This window comes from Clytia hemisphaerica, unplaced genomic scaffold, assembly GCF_902728285.1.
Source record: "Clytia hemisphaerica strain Z4C2 unplaced genomic scaffold, Clytia hemisphaerica genome assembly, whole genome shotgun sequence".
In the NCBI taxonomy this organism is placed as follows: Eukaryota; Metazoa; Cnidaria; class Hydrozoa; order Leptothecata; family Clytiidae; genus Clytia; species Clytia hemisphaerica.
Window position 1 is genome coordinate 18,972 of NW_027103674.1, and position 20,786 is coordinate 39,757.

Sequence of the window (20,786 nt, forward strand, 5' to 3'; positions counted from 1 at the left end):
TTCTTGTAAGAACTTGTAAGATCCTATATTATCCAAGATCTTAGATTTTCTTGGCAAGATCTTGGTACGAACTTATAGGATCTGACATATCGCAAGATCTTGCAAGATCCTATCAGATCGTGCAAGACCTTGACAAGAATTTTGACCAGGGATGTACCTACACAAAAAAGTCATAAAACCTGATCTGGTCGGTGTATAACTGTAAAATGCTGCTAATAATATTATATTAAAAGTCAGAAACTTTTAGAGTGTTAAAAGAATTTTTCAGTGAGCTATTAGCAAAAGAGTGCCAGCCTGGTGGAAAACACCCCTCTGATATAAATAGGGTTAATCTAAATTTTGTTCGTTCTATTTCTCTTACAAAGTGCTTTTAGTCAAAACAGAACTCAAAACTAAGAATTAATAGGTACATTTATCTATTTTCATCTAGTCAATTTTAAGCTGTTTTAGCCAGAATAAGCAAATTCTTTGACCAAAAGAAATTTTTGAACCCTTTTAGAGGAAAACTTATGGCTATCTACCCCTTTAAAAGACTTAAGATACCCTTTAAGACCTTAGTACCCTTAAGGGTCGCACATACCAATCACACGTTTTGTCACCGTGAGATTTAATAGTGAGGTCTGTTAGCACAAAAATACTTCAGATGGTGATAAAAGCATGAAATTTGGCACAGATGATCCTTAGAGGGTCTAAAACTACATTTGGGTACCAAAAAATGCCCAAATGATGACGTCATCACCAAAATTGACAAAATTTAATAAGGTTAATTTCAAGGCATTATTGTCAAAGTGACACATGCCAAATTTGAAAGGAAATGGACACGCCAATCACGAGATATAGGTGTCCGGATTCCAGTACCAAAAAGGGCCCAAATGATGACGTCGTCACCAACATTGACAAAATCTAATTAGTTTCATTTCAAGGCATTATTGTCAAGGTGTCACATGCCAAATTTGAAAGGAAACGGACGAGCCAGCCACGAGATATAGGTGCCTGAAAAAAAATCTAGAAATGACGTCATCAATCTTAAAACAATTAACCAGTGACAATAGCAAGACAATGGAGCGTCATTTTCTTGATTAAAGTACTCGATACTTAGGTTTGGTACTCGTTACTTAGGTTTGGTACTCGTTACTTTCATTTGAGAACTCGTTACTTCTCGTTACTTCTCGTTACCTACTCGTTACTTCTCGTTACCTACTCGTTACTTCTCGTTCCTTCTCGTTACTTCTTCTTGTTACTTCTCGTTACTTCTTGTTCCTCGTTATAGTAACAACCGTAGGATGAGCATTTAAAAAATTAGCTTTACACTTACTGCCTGCATTGAATGTGGCGCCATTGTAAATTTTGTGATTAAAGTGATTTATGCAACCATTTAAGCATTCTGTTGAGTTAGAGAAAGTGCCAATGTTAGTTTCAATTTCACCAAATCCATCGCCTGGGAGAAAACCTTCAGTATCACAAGCTGAAACAAAACAAAACAAAATTCACATCAAAAGAGTTTGATTTTGAATAATCATTGGTTGTTGAAGGAAGATACCTTTAAGTATACCCACCCGGCTTCTTAAAACCTAATTTTAGATACAACTAAAAGTGTTGAAATAAACAATCTTTATTTTTTAGTTCCCGACACTTTTGCTGTCCAAGACTCGTTAGTTTCTCAACACCCTCGATAACCTCATATATCACAGGTCTCCCACTCTTGATTTAGCTAATTTTTTTAATGAATCTATGACAGTTTTTAATGATTTTTTAGAACATTTTATGACATTTCAACAAAAGTTAAGACATTTTTATGACAAAAATTCTTGCCCTCTTTCAAATTATTGTTTAACAGGTTTTAAACCCTATGAATTCAAGTCCAGTAAAAGCAGAATAGAAATTATGTAAATCAAGGCCCTCTGGCAATTGTGACACTGTAATCGCTGTGTATTCATTATCTGTTTAATTAAAATAACTTTAATGAACAATAACATAAAAGGAAGCATAAAATGCAAAATTTGGGCTCAGACCAGATGATGTTAACCGAACGTTATCGAGCCAATTTTCGTAATCGAATAATCGAATTTCATCGAACTACCGAATCGATTACCGAACAAAATCGAACAGTAATCGAACTTTACCGAAAATTACTGTTCGATTATAGTTCGATAATGATATATCGTTCGATTAGTACTAGTAATAACATGGTTTAGAGGGTGATTTGGGATTAATAACCCCGAGGTTCATTGAAAACATTTCAATGAAACGAGGGGTTATTAATCCAAAATCACCCGAGAATACCATGTTATTCCGCGTTAATTACATGGTCAAAAAAAGAATTGAAGAACACTCAATCGCTATTCTTTTCGAAACTTATAAAAACATTCGAAACTATAAAAAAACATTCGACTGACACTCTTATTTTGATTGGCTTAAAAATTTCGTACGATATTTTGTTAACTAATCAAAATATCGTACAATACTTTTCTTTCAACCAATAGAAATTTTTGTTTACATCAGGGCGATTACAAAAAAGCGGGGCAATTACGGATTTATCGCCCCGCTCGTCCTTTACAAATCTAAGCTAAATGTAATCAACCATATAATTAGAGTTCAAATAGAGTTCTATTAATTTGATGATCTTAAATAATGCTGTTTCTTTTACGGGGCGGGCGCCAACTACTTCTACCCCACCCTGATGGTGCATTTGTGGCCAACCCTTAGAACGAGTGAAGGTTGAGGAATTGAAATCGAACACATCGAACAGTTATCAAACACAATCGAACTTTACGGGGATTTCTCGGTTCGGTAATCGAACAGCTATCGTTCGTTTGGTTCGATGAAATTCGATTAGTTCGATTGTTCGATGGTTCGATTGAAATCGTCTGGTTCAGAAAAACTCAAACACTTCAGCCTTTAAACTTTAAACAGGGAAAACTAAAGAATGAAACTATACAACAACTTTTGTCAGCCTAGCATTAAAATAGATTGATTATGTACACAAATAAATTGATTATTCCAACTCATTTTCATTAAATTCAAAATGAATCTTTCATGATATTGGCTCAGCCTTAGCCGCATTCCAGGATTAACAACAAATCTTCCAATACAACATCATGTTGGTTGACCAAAAGTTACAATACAAAGATATGGGTTAAAGTGTTGTGAAATCTATGTAAAAATTCTATAATCATGGTTAAGGCTGGCTGAAGATCGATAAAAAGTTGATCTTTTCTAAAGAATGACTTAATGCCCTTAATTAAACTAGAGTGATTGATGGGAAAGTTTGTAAGAAATTTATGAAATTTATGACAATTCTCAAAATTTATGACAATTTATGACATTTTTACCAAATTGGTGAAAATTTGTAAAAATTTAGGAATTTATGACAAATGGGAGGCCTGATATCACAACGTGATAAATGGTTTTGGCAAAATCATTGGGGAGTGTGATAAATTGCGTGGGTTGCGTGCCTTCGTGGGTCGGAAAAAAATTCGTGGGTCCATGAAAAAAATTCGTGGGTTCTGAAAAAAAATTCGTGGGTCCATGAAAAAAATACGTGGGTTCTGAAAAAAAATTCGTGGGTCCACAACAAAAATTCGTGGGTCCTGAAAAAAAATTCGTGGGTTCACAAAAAAAATTCGTGGGTTCACAAAAAAAATTCGTGGGTCCATGAAAAAAACTCGTGGGTCTAGAAAAAAAATTCGTGGGTCCAAAAGAAAAATTCGTGGGTTCACAAAAGAAATTCGTGGGTCCATAAAAAAAATTCGTGGGTTCACAAAAAAAATTCGTGGGTCCATGATAAAAATTCGTGGGTCCAGAAATTTTATGTATTGTATTTAAGCATTTTTTTCGCGTAAGATTTAAACATCAAGATCAAGAACAAAAAAGAATTTGAAGAAAAGAAGAAAGACGGATAAAACTATTTCTCTTGTTTTGGTACACAAAATATTTAGGTAAGGCGAAACAAAAAAAATTTCCTGTTTCCGGAAACCGGCCGGGTGAAAAATTTTTTTTTTCTGACCCGGCCGCAAACTTAAGTCAAGTTTCGTTCGTTAATAGTCCGTACTTGTTGTAATTTATGCTGTGTTTATTAATTTATACATAAAAGTTATTCTTAAACTCTATTTCAATGAGCCATAAATTATCAAAAATAGCAAAAAAAAATTATTTTCCGGCCGGCCGCATGATAACTTTTTTCCTTCACCCGCATTCCGGAAACAAAACATTTTTTATCATTCGCCTAAGTGAATTTTTTTTCGTTCACTTCTTTGACTCTAAGAAAATTTCTTTTCATAAAAAAAATGTTTTGCACTTTGTATTTTAAACTGTATATAATAAAGAAAATATCAAAGTAAAGGAAATATTTTTGAAGGTTGAAGGAATTTACTTTAGTTAAAAATTAACAAAAGAAGAAATTTTACAGAAATGACATACACGACAAGACACGAGCCATAAGGTGTTAAAATATTAATCTTTTTATAAAAATAATACAATTTACGCTTTAAATTTAATACAAATTTCTTCCCATTCCTTTCACAAACTTAGGGCTCAAATTACGGTTTTATTTTTTACGAATTTTTTTCATAGACCCACGAATTTTTTTCATGGACCCACGAATTTTTTTCAGGACCCACAAATTTTTTTTCTGGACCCACGAATTTTTTTCCGACCCACGAATTTTTTTCATGGACCCACGAATTTTTTCATGGACCCACGAATTTTTTTCGTGGAACCACGAATTTTTTTGTGGACCCACGAATTTTTTTCATGGACCCACGAATTTTTTTCATGGACCCACGAATTCTTTTCGTGGACCCACGAATTTTTTTTGTGGACCCACGAATTTTTTCCATGGACCCACGAATTTTTTTTCTGGACCCACGAATTTTTTTTGTGGACCCACGAATTTTTTTCATGGACCCACGAATTTTTTTTCTGGACCCACGAATTTTTTTACGCGACCCACGAATTTTTTTCATGGACCCACGAATTTTTTTCCGACCCACGAAGGCACGCAACCCACGCAATTTATCACACTCATCATTGGGTAACTTGTACTTGCAGTTTGCGCAATGAGGAGGCCGATCTTGGAAGGCAAGCCATGTATCATAGGAGCTAAGGCAAAGGAAAAGTTTGACTCTTAAAAAATCCCTTAACCCTTCCAAGAACGAAAATTTCATAATCATAAAATCTAGGGTCGGGCAAGGCCATGGGTCGGGTGACGGCAAACCAACTCCTTTTTTAAGTTCAGCCTAAGACTGTGAAATATTTTGTTTTTGCAGTATTGTTATCAAGGCTAAGCTAGGTACACACTGAAAGAAACTTACAAGGGTACGGTGTGTCAGGTCCAAGGTCTACTGTCGTTGTTGTAGGTCCAGTAGTTGTTGTAGTGGTGGAAGGCGGTGGGGTGGTTGTCGTGGTTGTAGTAGTGGTAGGCGGTGGTGTGGTTGTAGTAGTGGTAGGCGGTGGTGTGGTTGTAGTAGTGGTAGGCGGTGGTGTGGTTGTCGTGGTTGTAGTAGTGGTAGGCGGTGGTGTGGTTGTCGTGGTTGTAGTAGTGGTAGGCGGTGGTGTGGTTGTCGTGGTTGTAGTAGTGGTAGGCGGTGGTGTGGTTGTCGCGGTTGTAGTAGTGGTAGGCGGTGGTGTGGTTGTAGTAGTGGTAGGCGGTGGTGTAGTTGTCGTGGTTGTAGTAGTGGTAGGCGGTGGTGTGGTTGTCGTGGTTGTAGTAGTGGTAGGCGGAGGTGTGGTTGTCGTGGTTGTAGTAGTGGTAGGCGGTGGTGTGGTTGTCGCGGTTGTAGTAGTGGTAGGCGGTGGTGTGGTTGTTGTGGTTGTAGTAGTGGTAGGCGGTGATGTGGTTGTCGTGGTTGTAGTAGTGGTAGGCGGTGGTGTGGTTGTTGTGGTTGTAGTAGTGGTAGGCGGTGGTGTGGTTGTAGTGGTAGTTGTGGTTGGTAAGGTGGTTTTTGTCGTTGTTATTGTGGTGGTTGTAGGTTTCGGAGTTGTAGTTGTAGTTGTTGTGGATGAAGTTGTTGTTGTACTTGTGGTTGTTGCCGTGGTTGATTGAGCAGTTGTTGTTGTGGTTGCTTTGATTTCGCTCTTAATGAGTGTTATAGTAGTTGATATAGCTGTTGTGGAGATAATGGTTGTCGTAGACGTTTCTAAAGTTGTTGTCTGGATAGTGGTTCCAGCTTGGGTTGTACTGATACGTGTTGTTGTGGTCAAAGATGTGGTAGTGATAGTGGTATTGATATCACTTTTTTGATTGCCATTGCTAACAGCACCAAACTCAGCATGAAACTTAAAAAAAGAAAACAAAAAGTTTTATTTTAAAAATTAACCGGGATATAAACAAAATTCACTTCCAAGTGAACTGCATCAAATGAGGGTATTATCGGATGAGTCAGAAAAAAGTATACAAGTTGAAACACCCAACTGTTAACACAGACGTGGAGCAAGATTGGTCAGAAAGAGGAAAAGAAAAACATTATTTGCTTAAGATTAATATAACAATGGCACAGTGCTGCAAATAGGGAAACTTCAGTTGGCCGGTAATTTTGTGTAACGAGCAGGGGGTCTGGCGGAACCATCTTTGTAGTCTGTTAAATACAGATTGACTTATTGGATTATTAAGGGCTACATACACTACACAATATATTGTCGAGCAATATATTGTTTGGATATTGTTAGAATATTGAAAGCAAGTGTAAATGCTCTCACAATTAATTGTGGACAAGTTTTTACAAAATTTATATTTTTATTAAAATCAACAATATATGTACAATATATTGTTCAATGTTCACAATATATTGTGTGAACAATTATAGGAATTTACTTCGTATCTTGAATTGTAAATTTTGATGAAAAGCAAACAAAAACGCACATATTCGGTAAATGTCTCAAAATAAAGAAGGAATATTTTTGTGTCTGGTGTCTGAAAATCAAAACAACAAGTGCTTTTATGAAATACAGTATATCAAGCAGTTCAGTTGTAATTAGATTTTGAAAAAGAAAGATGGCATCTTCAGATCTAAACTCTTCGTTTGACGATGCTGCTGAAGATGAACAGTTGAAACGTACACCGATCGTTACTCGAAAAAGACCGAAACATACAACAAAAACGCAATCAAAGAAAGCAGCTTCAAAAACAAAAAAAGGCAGGAAAGGTCTTCAATACGAGAAGACGTTTACTCACGAGGAAACAGAGCAGCTTATTAAGTTATGGAGTGAAAGAGAGTTACTTTTCAACTCTAACCTTGCGGAATATTCGAACAATCCGATGAAGACCGCTGCAATAAGGGAGATCGCGGCAGAAATGAAACTTGATACTAACATTGTTGTAAAGAAAATGGCCAGCTTACGCACATACTATGGTACGCTACGTGGAAACCATCAAAAGCTTCTAAAATCTTCAGGCTCGAAGGCTCCCGCGGTTAAGTTGCCAACTTGGTCATTCTACAAACAAATGGCATTTTTGAATGATAATTATGTTGTTGTAGAGACCGAGTGCAACATTGAAAACAGTTCTAGTGAGAACAGTAAATCGAGAAATAAAGGAAGAAAGGATGCCCGACAGAAGGAAGAAAATCTCTTGGAAAAACAAGTCGAGGTAATGGGGATGGCCGTGAATGTTTTGAAGGAGAGTTGTACTGGTCGAACAAACGATCAAGATGACGAGGATGAGGTATTTGGAAGACTCATCGCTAGTGCCATGAGAAAAATCCCAAGTGGTGAAAATAAAGAAAATCTAAAATTAGAGTTACAATCACATATTATATTTACTTTTAAAAGGGACAATTCTTTGTTCTAGGATTTATTTGTTCTAGGAACTCATTTTGTTTCTCACACTCTCAGGCAAAGGGAGGGAATGTAAGAATATATTTCGGACCTTCCTTGTTATTTAGAGGCATTTTAAAAAAAGTCTAAGTATCTGTCATCAATTTTGTTCCCAAGCAACCAAACCCCATTCCCATTATTAGCTATTTTACCTTTTTAACTGTTCTTATGATTTTTGTAAAAAAAGGAGATATTGTAGTATCGTGAATAACTATAAATACCAAAATTCTTGTTCATTTTTATTAATCTTCTTTTCCGATGGTGTATAATTGTTGGACCTACCCCGGTGGAGGTCCTATAAATTAACCTATGTTTGTTCGTCCGTTCGTCCGTCCGTTCGTCCGTCCGTTCGTCTGTTACCAACTTTTCTCAGGATTGAATCATAGGAATCTTTTGATTTTTGGTATAAAGGTGCAAAATGGTGGTGGCCAAAATGTGAGCCCGATTTTCGAAAAAAAAATTTTGGGGGCAAATTTGGGCCAAAAAACGGCTAAAAAGGGTTTTTGGACTTTGTGAAATATTGATTCATTGTTTTTTTCTGAATTTCTGCATGAAAGTAGGTAAAAGATGGCTCAAGCAGATTTTTGTAAAAAAATAATTTTTTAGCTAAAAAAAACGCATGTATATCTATAAGAATAGCTATTAATAAGGATACATCAATGTTCTTAGCCAAAGCAAATTACTCAATTTTTTGATGAGATAGATATATTTCTTTTTTCCCTCGAAGTCTTGAATATGAAAGAATATTTCAAGGGCATGAAATTTTGGCTTCTAAAACGTTTTTTTATAAGAAACAAACGACTAATTTTAATAGATCGTCACTATTTGTGTTCTGAATGATTGTTTAACGGTCATGCTCACGTAGATATCAATTATATGTGTTAAATGCATAACCAGGTAGGTCCATAAAAGTATCACTTGTTTTTTAGTAAATTAAAGCTTCAGCGTTCATATAAAGCCTATAAAAGACCAAGACCTTTTTAGAAGGATTTAGATTGATCTTTATCCGTAATTTCGGTAATCAGCAAAACTTGAATAAAGCAACATTATTTTGGACTTGTCTAATTGGATTAATTTTCACAAAATTCAATTTCGCGAGCCAAAATAATGACAAAATTTTCTGGATTTAATTTCGTGACTCAGCTAAAACTTGCTGAAAGTAGCCCTGAAGACACCATAAATAAGTCTTGTATTTTACGTTTAAAATCTGATTTTGAAAAAAAATTAGCGTGGGTTCAATTTTGCGAGTAAGGGATCCCACATTATTTGGTGAGATTTATTTTCGTGAAACTGGCAAAAATTTTCAAAAACGGGAATTTAAGTCTCACGAAAATTAGCCTGAGTATACGCATTTAGATTTCCCTTTCTATTTAGATTTCCCTGACCTTTCTTTTCTCTACGACAAATTCGTGATATTTTGAGATATAAACTCGTATGTTTCAATTCTCAGCTTAATTTCTATTTCTATTTTATGTATTAATTATGCCTAATTTAAATTTTTCTCGTAATCTAATATTTTGCCCCTTTCAATTCGACCTACTATTTCTTCGTAATTCTTTAATGTTTGAAGTTACCCATTTACATATCAGATTAATTTGACCTCGACTTCATTTTTTTTCTTCTAATCTAATTTCACCTGCCTCAACTTGACCTTCCATTTCTTTGTATCTTCTGATTCTACGTTACCCCTGTATCAATTTGACCACCCTTTTGGGGACTTGGCTTCGCAAGTAAATTTGCCCCTCCATGCTGTATTTAATTTTGTTCGCCCATCAACTATCTCTGTTCTCGGAATTCGCATACATTAATCAAGATTCCTGGGATAAACGAAAATATTGTTTTGCAAAGCAATTTTCAGTGTCGAAACTTTGTTAATCGTACAGTATGACATTTAAGGGGCCGTCCACATAGTATATACGCACTAAGGGGGAGGGGGTCTTCTCAAAAGTATATGCTTGCGTACATGGGGGAGGGGAGGGGTCAAACTATGATGTATGTGAGGAAGAAGCTTTAATAATAGGGAGTTTATGAAATTTATGATGTATATAAAAGATAAATCAACCAAATAATAGCTCGTTTTAAAAATCCTGGTCGTTAATAGTTACAAATCAATCTAAATCATGTTTGTTAAATCAAACATGTTTCCATTGCCAGGAAACTTGACCTTTTGTTTCAAAATGCCTCATGAAATGGAGTCTAATCTCTTCAGCAGTGATTTCTGGTTCAGTTTGAATTCCTTCCAATGGGACGCTCCGAAAATCAACTTCGCTCCTCCACTGTCCTTCAATGATCTCTCCACCATCATCAACTACATCCCCATAACCTTCTCCAGCGTAATCACTGACTGTTGCGCTTAGTAAGTTGTGCAAAGTACAAGAAGCCAATGTCAATTTTTTTGCAATAGCAGGTGAAGTTTGAATACAATTCAAAAATATGCGAAAACGATGAGCTAGTATACCAAAGGCATTTTCACTTGTTCTCCTAGCCCTTGAGAGGCGATAGTTGAAAATTCTCTGGCCACTGTTTTGCTTTGCTTGTGAGAACGGCTTCATACATCTACGACTTAGACTAAATCCGTCATCTGCAACAAAAACAAAGGGTACTTTAATGCTTTCAATTCCATCCAGTAATGAATCGTCCAGATTCGGGTTTGTCGAAGGTAGTTCGCAGTCCTCAGGGAGATTCACTTTTCCTTGTGACAGCTTTGAAAATAATGAAGAATTCCTATAAACTCCCCCAACGCTGATTCGACCCTGGCTGCCAACGTTTAGATAAATGAATTTGTAGTCAGCGGACACTAACGCCATCAAAACAATACTATAAAAGCCTTTATAGTTGTAATATTTTGATCCAGAATTGTTTGGTCGCGTTATCTGTATATGTTTGCCATCTAGGGCACCAAAACAATTAGGAAAGTCCCATTTATTGAGGTAATTATCACTGATAGTTGACCATTCTTCTTCTTCTTTCGGGAATCTCAGGAACTCTTTCCCCAAGATTTTATAAATAGCATCGCAAACCTCTGGAACAAATTTTGAGATGATGGAATCACTCATACGAAACTGGTAATGAAGGCTTAGGTAGCTCTCGCCAGTGATCAGGAATCTTAATGTGACAACCAGTCTTTCTTGTGCTGAGATGGGCTCTCTGAGCTTGGTGCGCTGCTTTGATATCCTTGGTCCGATTCTTGACAAAATCATCTGTGAATTCAATGCAAATGATATTTATATATTATATAAAACAATTATACTGTAAAGGGTTTTTCTAGCGACCATAAAAGTAATTGTGCTTATATACTTTTTTAAAGAGGGGTTTAGGACAGACTTGCATAAAATACGAAAGAAACAATCTATAATCCGTAAAACGATTCTAAAATATTCGATAATTTTAAAAGTACTTACTTCTAGAGTAGTAGAGTCCATACGAATGTACTTCTTGAATTCGAAAGTATCATAATCTCCCAACTCTCCGAAAAGATTAAAAAAAATACTTTTTTCTTTTCTTTTTTTCAACCAATCCTTGACCCAAATTTGTCGTTTTTTCCGACTCTTCTTGGGTTTTTTTACAATGGTCGCTGCGACCAAAAGAACTGCAGCGGCAGCCCTTCTCCTCTCAACAGTAGACATAGTTATGATATCGCGTATAAAGAGTTTTAGAGAAAATTTATAGAAGGGTGCTCATTAAATATTCATATCATATGTTTTCATGTTTTTTATTACGCTATGAGACTATTGCTCGACTATTGCTGGACAATTGTTTTGCAATATTTTGACAATATTCGCCAATATATTGGTGAATATTGCTGAACAATATATTGTGTAGTGTATGTAGCCTTTAAGACTTTCGAATATGAATCGACACTTTAGTTCGAATTAAGAAATGGGCTGTTCCAGAAATAGTCTTACCCCCTAGTTGAGGAGGTGGCGTCCAGTGGTCTGGAAAATAAGGAAATCCAGGGGTCAGTAAAACATGCTCCAAAAATGAGATAAAAATCAAGGGGTCTAAAAATTAAAAAAATCTAGGGGGCTATCTTTCCCAAAAAGGGCTCCTCAACATGGGGGGGGGGGGTTTGATGTCTCTCGAAACTATCGGAAGACTAATTTCTAACGACGTGGATTAGGCTCCCATATAAAAATGAAGCGTGTCCAGTTGTAGAGCCGACTAGTCCGCCATCTGTTTAAATTCTTGTCAACAACAGAACGATTCAATGTTTGAAATCTGTAGGCAGTTATCCATTTGTAAAGAAATCTGCACATTGGAAATATAGTGATGTTATATGCACTGAAGAAGATACAAACTAGCGACTAACCATGGCAATCTGTAATAAAAACCCAGAGAAAAATCTAAAATTTACCATGCTGGTCTAGCAAGGCCAATCCAAGATGATTCGTTTCTCCGTCAATTGTATCATGAAACAGCGTTGATGGTAAATTATAATTGAAGACCATACAATAAGACACGGTTAAGTCAGGGAGAGGATCCACGGGGGAGGGAGGGTCTGGATTCGAGGAACACGTGCTTTCATACGTCACACGATGGAGTGTGAACATTTGGTGAAACAGATGATTTGAGGTTTGAATCCAATTGTCCTGAAAAGAAGGGATGAAGTAGTGAGAAGTGGTTGTCGTTTATTATAAAAAACACAACACAAATTTAATTCCCTGCTTTTCAACCACCCGACAAAACAAAGTAGAAGTTTTTGTTTCAATCTCGACCAACAGTTTTGGAGAGAAATGTTTTCAAGTTTGTCTTGAGCCAAAATCTACGCTTTCAAAGCATTCTAAGAGATACATTTTTAGATAGAATAACTTTTATCCCTAGGAATACTCCGGACAAAAGTGACTAATATGAATTCAGATGACCAGATATTTCTTTGGTTAATTCTTAACCAGGGACATGAACTATGAAAGAAGCAAAATGGGTGTATTAAACCAGCTGGCACGCACCGATGTTTAACGTTCACCTAAAGTGAATGACGGGGGGGCTCAAAATTATAGTGGAGATTTTCATTTCCTTAGTACAGGGAAGAATATGGTGAAGATTTTCATTTCCTTAGTATAGGGAATATGGTGGAGATTTTCATTTCCTTATGTTTGGTGAGTTTTCATTTCCTTAGTATAGGGAATATGGTGGAGATTTATTTCCTTAGTATAGGAATATGGTGGAGATTTTCATTTCCTTATAGGGAAGATTGTGGAGATTTTCTTCCTTAGTAAGGAAATGTGAGATTTTATTCTTTATAGGAAAGAATATGGTGGATTTTTCATTTCCTTAGTATAGGGAATAGGGTATGGTGGAGATTTTCATTTCCTTAGTATAGGGAATACGGTGGTGGAGAGCATTTCATTTCCTTAGTATAGGGAATTCATGGTGGAGATTTCATTTCCTTATAAGTATGGGATAGGTGAAGATTTTATGGTGGATTTGTATTTTCCATGTATGGTGGAGCTTTCATTTCCTTATAGGAATGGTGGAGATTTTCATTTCCTTAGATAGGGGAGAATTTGGGGATTTTCCTTATGAGATTTTCATTTGCTTCTGGTTTCATTTCCTTATAGGGAATATGGTGGAGATTTCATTTTCTTATGGGAAGAATATGGTGGAGATCTTCATTTCTTATATGGGATTGGTAAAAGAAACGCCCGCTGAAATTTATATGGATATCATGGACATTTGATAACAACTCTCTTACCGTTTGCGGATGAATAAACTGTTTTCACTTTCTCCAGAACTTTTGACGAAGCATGTTTCCCTTGCTACTGAAAACACACAATTGTTTTATACTGAGGGTAGCCTGGGATTTGGTAAAAACCACGGACCAAACGAAAACGTATGTCGTTATAGACGAGAAGTATGGATGATAGAGTTGATCAAGTAATGTGACTGGCGCACATAGACCATGCTGCTTTGTCCTGTATACTGTAGACTATAGGTTATATTGAAAGGTGCCCATACGAAAGTTGTCGTGTATCTACGGACTGTGATTGTTATGAAGGCGGTCTGCGAGGCGGAGTCGGTAGCTCTTAAATAGTAGATGAAAATCGAAGAAGATGATGCTCGAATGACGTCATCAACGATCGCATAAATGGTGTGCAAGCTGTAGTCTATGTTAATCCAATGGTCTATAAGCACAGTATGGTTTTGCGAGTTCAGGAACGTGAGGGAGAGTGAGAACGCATCCCCGTCTTCGTAATCGTAGAAATAGTTGTCAAGGTAATCATGTGTGACGTAACCCCCGTAAGATAAATATATTACGATTTCGTGGTGACCAGGGGTCGGGGTTGGTGGCAGATCACGACACCGGCCAGTAAACTGTGTCTCAACATTTTGGATGCTAAATTGACTGGAGAATACGGATAAAAAGCTTGTTTGAACCTTGCGTTTACCATCGAAAAGTAATCGTAAAATTTTGATTTGTAGATTGTAGTAATCCACTTTGAGTGTTGATGAATCGGTCTGATATGCTTGGCTTCGGTAATTAGATGAACAGTAACTCCATATGAAAACAACACTGGTTGAAGAGGATTGGGCCGAGTAGGAAACCACGCCTATTTCCTCTTCTGTGACTTGGAAATAGCTGGCTAGCCTCTGAATGAAGTATTGTATGGTTTGGAGATTGGTTCTTGATGATGCGGTACTCAGTCTAGTCATGGAGATTTTGATTGAACATTCGTGTAATATGGAATAAGGTCCAAGTATGTCGATGGTTAAAGATGTGACCTGCAAGGGGAAAATATATGAAAAAAAAAGTTAAATTGTAGATTGGACGCAGGGACTTTCATATCAATAGCTAACTATCAACTATGTTGCTGACGTCGTATTAAAACTAAAGTCCGTTCATCTTTATTTTCGAATATTTAGGAAATTCTACAAAGCTTACATCCTTACCTTTCCAACGAGGTTATACTTTTTAGTTACATTTTGCTCTCAAAGCATGTTTGGAAAAAAGTATGGTAGACTTTAAATATACATTGACAAAAATGATTTTTTGAGATTCTCAAAACAGTTTTTACCTGGAAAAGTTGCGTATTATCAGTCGCTTTGAGTTGATACAAAAACGTTTGTGATTGGTGGTCCGAAATGACGGAAGCCGAAGGTATCAGCATCAGCGATTGNGTTTAAATTCGTAACTAGTGGCAAACACTCAATCTTTTTTGGGTGCTTCCATATAAAAACTTTACGTCATAAATATCACGAAGGATATTGGAAGGTACGCCTTATACAAAAAGTGGTTTGCTTTATTATTGATAATCTTAAAAGCTGTTAAACTGCTAGCTTTCTAAAGTCTAAAGTAGCATAAAATGTTTTCTACTTCCAGCCTTCATATCGTTTACTATAGATAGTAAAACTTTCGAAGTTATGTCTGAATATCATTATCCTTATAACCCACATCGAGGCCTTTTGCTTTTTATAGGAGGATGTTGTACACAACAACCAACCGTTGGTACCAAATAACGACATAGCAGAAATCCCTTCTGTTCAAGTTGTTTGAATGGCCAGGATTTAAAGAAGAAGATTCTCTTGTTTCGCCATTTGTTTACTTCTCTTTTCGTGATTATGAAAACTTTTTCAAAGACTATCAAAACTTAGTCCTCAGAATCCCAGGTATATAAGGAGCACGAATCCGTTAGTGGATGCCAGCAGCCTAATGAACTCGTTAATGGTACAACTGACGCTCTCTAATTCAACTTTAAGGAGAATTGGACTTTCAACTTCGAATAAGAGATGTCTATGGTAATTTGAAAAGCGAGATGTTGAAATCAATTATCGAAGTCACCCCCCCCCCTCCGTGAAGCGTCTCTTGGTTTTTAAACCGCCATTATTCGTTTTTACTTGGAAAAGGACATTTTATATTTCAAACTCAAAAATGACTCATATTTAGAATATATTAGCCGATATGTTTCCACGAAAAAGGAAAAAGACACCCTGAACTAGCCTGGGGTTGTACATAATTGTTTAAAAGGTCATAAAAATTTTGAACTTTCTAATTCTTGTAGTTGGGATAATTAATTTTCATATAAAGACAGTAGTCAATATTATTTTTTCATGATGTATACATTTTTCTATACCAAAAGTTAACACGTTGTAAATAAATAGAAATACTCGTTTTTTATATAAGTTAATTTTATGAATATTTTTATATAAAATGATGCATTAAATTTGTTTTGGTTTACAAAAAATTAGTTTAGATATAATATATTTTCTATTCAAAATCTTTTATACTCAGGAATTATTATTGAAATTTATCCTTGATTATTTTCAACGGAATACAAACAAAAATATCTCATTAATACATTTTTCAAACAAATCACTAGGCCTAGGCATTGATTTAATTTTCACGTTTTGAGTGTTTACCGTAACTTCCTTCATAAAATCTCGAAAAATCGATTAAGATCATGCCAAAGTCTATCGGAATGGTTAAAATTTATAAAGAATCCAAAACTTTTTTCACAGGCTCAACTTCTGAAGCTTTTCCAAGGGAAAGAAGACTGTAAATGTGTATTTTGTGATGGAGAAAATAAGAGTGTGAACACAAGAAAAAATTTCAAAGAAATTGTTCTTTAATCATTTAAACGTGTTAAACTTAGGAAGGAGCTCTTTCTCAGGATACTTGTTAGAGTATCAAGTTAATGCGAGTGATAAGTTTACAAAAACTAGCCCAGTCTTGGTTTGATTTTATTATTGAAAAATATCCGACAATATCATTAATGGATGATGATTATGTACGAAGTAAACAACAGTGCTCTATCAGAGTAAGAAATTTTTCTGTTTTATCTGTCAACAACCCCCCCCCCCCCTAGATTGCAGATTGTGCAGTGTATTCTATATCATATTTCCAAAAGTTGGAAATATTTTGAAAATATGATTTTTCAGTTGGAAATATGGTATTTCCACAACTTTGGAAATATAGAAAAGTCATATTTCCATATTTACAAAAGTATATGGAATTATCATATTTTTAAGATATTTCCAGGATTGGAAATCTCTTATTTCGCCCAGTGTTATTAGGCTCCTGGATGGGTGAAATCAGTGGCTTCACAACCTAGATCTTATACCCCTTGCTCTTTCGGGGTTTTGAACTCAATGCGACAAAGTAACACAGGAAAAAAATTGCGATTTCCAAGGTTGGAAATTCAATATTTTTGGGTTGGAAATTTTGGTTTTATAATTGAAGGTTGGAAATTTGAGCGATTACCTTAAGCTGATTTGGAAAACGTAAATTACCCATAGGTTTTGTAGAATAAACCAATGCCCTTGAAAAATCAAGTGAAAAAAAAACCATGTAGAAATGACAATTTTCCAAGGCTGGTTGGAAAACATGACTTTTTGGGTGGGAAATTTTTATTTTCCAAACAGTTTGGGAATTGAAAAAAAAAGGTCAAAAATCGATGTGAAAATACATATTTTAGTAAATTTGATACCTCAAGTTGAAAAACTAGACTTTTTGGGTCGGAAAATTTTTGTTTCTCCCAAACACTTTGGAAAACGTTAAAAATCCATGTGGAAATTACATTTTTGTGAAATTGAAACTCTTTCAATTGGAAAACTAGACTTTTTGGGTTGGAAATTTGTGTTTTTCCAAACAGTTTGGAAAACGTTAAAAATCCATGTGGAAATTACATTTTTGTGAAATTGAAACTCTTTCGATTGGAAAACTAGACTTTTTGGGTTGGAAATTTGTGTTTTTCCAAACAGTTTGGAAAACGTTAAAAATCCATGTGGAAAAATACGTTTTTCTAACCATTTTCTGCGCATGTCCTTGGGAAAACCACAAGCGATTTTTCGCTCAAAACTGTTTTGATGTATAGCTAACCTAGATACTAGGCTATAATGTGAGCAGTCAAGCTGTAAGTTTCCGTCAGGTGAGGCGTCTCTTCGGAGCGGCCTCGGTCAATCGCAGTGAGTTCGCACAGTGAAGCACATAGGGTACTTGTGTCATAGTTTCAAATAGTGCCCTGCTGAGCTGTGTGAGTGATCTAAGGTCAACCACGTATCTGTGCGAACAATAACGAGAGATTGACCGGGAGCCATCGAGCCTAGGCTAGCGAGTGACTGTTCACAAAAACAAAAACCTTGTTTAAGATCTCTTTTCCACATCTCTGCCATCACTTTTTGGATTTTGGCTGTTGGCTTTTTTCAACCTGAATTTTCGAAATTTCCAACCTTGTTTAGCTTGGATTTTGGCTTTTTTCCAACTGAATTTACAAAAATTCCAACCTTGTATTTCGGCTTTTTTCCACCTGGATTTTCGAATTTTCAAACCACCTTGTATTTCGGCTTTTTTCAACCTAGATTTTCGAAAATTCCAACCTTGTTTGGTTTGGATTTTGGCTTTTTTTTCCACCTGGATTATTGAAAATTCCAACCTTGTTAAATTTGGATTTTGGCTTTTTTCAACCTGGATTTTTGAAAATTCCAAGCCATGGAAAATTTGGATTTTTGCTTTTCCAACCTCGATTTTCGAAAATTCCAACCTTGTTTGGTTTGGATTTTGGCTTTTTTTTCCACCTGGATTTAAAAAAAAACCAACCTTGTTAAATTTGGATTTTGGCTTTTTTTCAACCTGGATTTACGAAAATTCCAAGCCATGGAAAATGCAAAATTTCCAACCTTGGAGAATGTCCCACATTTTCAGGTTGGATTTTCCATTGGATTTTATCTTTTTTCCAACTGAGAAAACTTGAAATTTCCAACCTTGGAAATTGAAAATTTTTTCCTGTGTGTTATGCGCAGATATGTAATTTTTGCGCAGATATGTAATTTCTGCGCATATATGTAATTATTTTGCGCAGATATGTAATTTCTGCGCAAATATGTAATTATTTTGCGCAACTATGTAATTTCGAGCTGCGCAGATATGTAATTAAATTTCTGCGCAGATATGTAAAACACGACCTTTTGGACTTAGTCATTTTTTGAAAAACTGACTCGATTTTAACATTAATTTTTCAAAGTATTTAATCGCATTGTTCTTGGACTGTGACAGACAATTGGCAATTGTTGTTTTTCTTATAAGCATCATCTTTATAAGAAACAAGTCAATATCTTTTTATCAAAGTGATATTGGCTTTCGGCGATTGCTTCTATCAAAGCAACTAGGGGACAGTGCTAAATGACTTATAAGCATCAACTTTATAAAAACACAATTCATAACTCTTAAACCAATAGATATTAGCTTTTGGCGTTTGGTTCTCTAATACAAACATAGGATAGTGCTTAAGCTAAAAATTATTTTTTCTTATAAGCACTAACTTTATAAGAACACAATTCAACTCTTAAACCAATGATTATTAGCTTTTGGCGTTTGGTTCTTTCAAAGCAAATATAGGATTGTGCTTAAGCTAGAAAAATTTATTTTTCTTATAAGCATCAACTTTATAAGAACACAATTCATATCTCTCAAACCAATAGATATTAGCTTTTGGCGTTTGGTTCTTTCAAAGCAAATAAAGGATTGTGCTTAAGCTAGAAAATTTTATTTTTCTTATAAGCATCAACTTTATAAGAACACATTTCATAACTCTTAAACCAATGATTATTAGCTTTTGGCGTTTGGTTCTTTCAAAGCAAACATAGGATTGTGCTTAAGCTAGAAAAATTCATTTTTCCTATAAGCATCAACTTTATAAGAACACGATTCATAACTCTTAAACCAATGATTATTAGCTTTCGGTGATTGGTTCTTTCCAAGCAAACATAGGATTGTGCCTAAAAGAGAAACATTTATTTTTCTTATAAGGATCAACTTTATAAGAACACGATTCATAACTCATAAATCAATGATTATTAGCTTTCGGTGATTGGTTCTTTCAAAGCAAACATAGGATTGTGCCCAAAAGAGAAACATTTATTTTTCTTATAAGCAACATTTTATAAGAACACAATTCATAACTTTTAAATAATATTTTTAGCTATTGTTTGATAAATCAAATCTCTGAAAGCCTATTCCACTTAGAAAAAAATCCTTGTTCGTATAAAATTCTTATAAACTAATGTTACATTTAGGAAAATTCCCTATTTCTTTCGATAGAGCCGTTGCAGAATGCTGATTCCACTTAGAAAAAAAAATAATTTGTCTCCTTTTAGATGGCTTAAAGTTGAATATTTTGCCTTAGTTTAATTTGTAAGGGGAAAATAAAAAAGGCATGTAATTTTCTTCAATATCTTCAACAATCAGTGTCAATAATCCCACTCTATTCCATTGGATAATTCAATCAAATATAATGACTTTGCTCGTAGATCGAACCATGAAAAGGAAAAGGAAGTTTTTTTAGGAAGTTTTGCTAGAGACAACCAATATAATTTTACTTTATCTCACTGTAATATGTAAAGAAATGCAATCCATATCTACAAAATCAATAAAGTTTACATAGATGCGAGATCTCGAGTAAAGGTTTTATCGAAGATCTCATTATATTGTACTTTTTTATTAGGTTGTACCGATAAGATAAATAGAAAATCCGAATCTTTTGCTTATACCTTTCTAGATGGGTTCGTATTTTTTAAAAAAATTTGGATACTCTTATTTTTTTTAGGTTTCAGCCTAAGATATTCTTAACATGTTCTCCCTTGTTAACTTTGTAATAACTACCGTATTTTTTCGAATAAACGCACTGGGCGTCTTTTTAATTTTAAGACTTTCAGGAGGGGTGTTTATTCTAGGGTATATACCATTCTACCAAGAGTTATTTATTTGATTCTCATAAAGTAGTTGCTTATAGGAAGAATTACTATGCTCATAATATTATACGCCTTCCCTTGTTTAATTTGTAAGAACTAAATACTGAAAGGTATATGACCATCTATGAAAAGCTGATTCTTATAAAATAAGTGCTTATAAGAAAAATAAATATGCTCATCTTATACGCCGTTCCTTGTTTACTTCGTAAGAAGTAATTACCGAAGGGTATATCACCGTCTATCAAGAGTTACTGAATTGATTTTTATAAAATATATGCTTATAAGAAAAATGA

At 35.1% G+C, this 20,786-nt stretch overlaps 2 protein-coding genes across 2 annotated transcripts; both read right to left on the bottom strand.

Moving 5' to 3' along the window:
- Positions 1-1,315: 1,315 nt before the first annotated feature.
- LOC136803539 (salivary glue protein Sgs-3-like) lies at positions 1,316-6,566 on the bottom strand (the record flags this gene model as incomplete). Its single annotated transcript, XM_067060281.1, has 3 exons — positions 6,543-6,566; positions 5,313-6,276; positions 1,316-1,465 (listed from the first exon to the last, which is right to left on the bottom strand). Coding segments are annotated over exons 1-3 (1,138 nt in total), but the record flags the coding sequence as incomplete, so codon positions are not given.
- Positions 6,567-9,944: 3,378 nt separating this feature from the next.
- LOC136803541 (putative nuclease HARBI1) lies at positions 9,945-11,438 on the bottom strand. The gene is made up of 2 exons (XM_067060282.1): positions 11,214-11,438; positions 9,945-11,012 (listed from the first exon to the last, which is right to left on the bottom strand). The coding sequence occupies exons 1-2, from the start codon at positions 11,436-11,438 to the stop codon at positions 9,945-9,947; spliced, it is 1,293 nt and encodes a 430-aa protein (XP_066916383.1).
- Between the last annotated feature and the right edge of the window lie 9,348 nt (positions 11,439-20,786).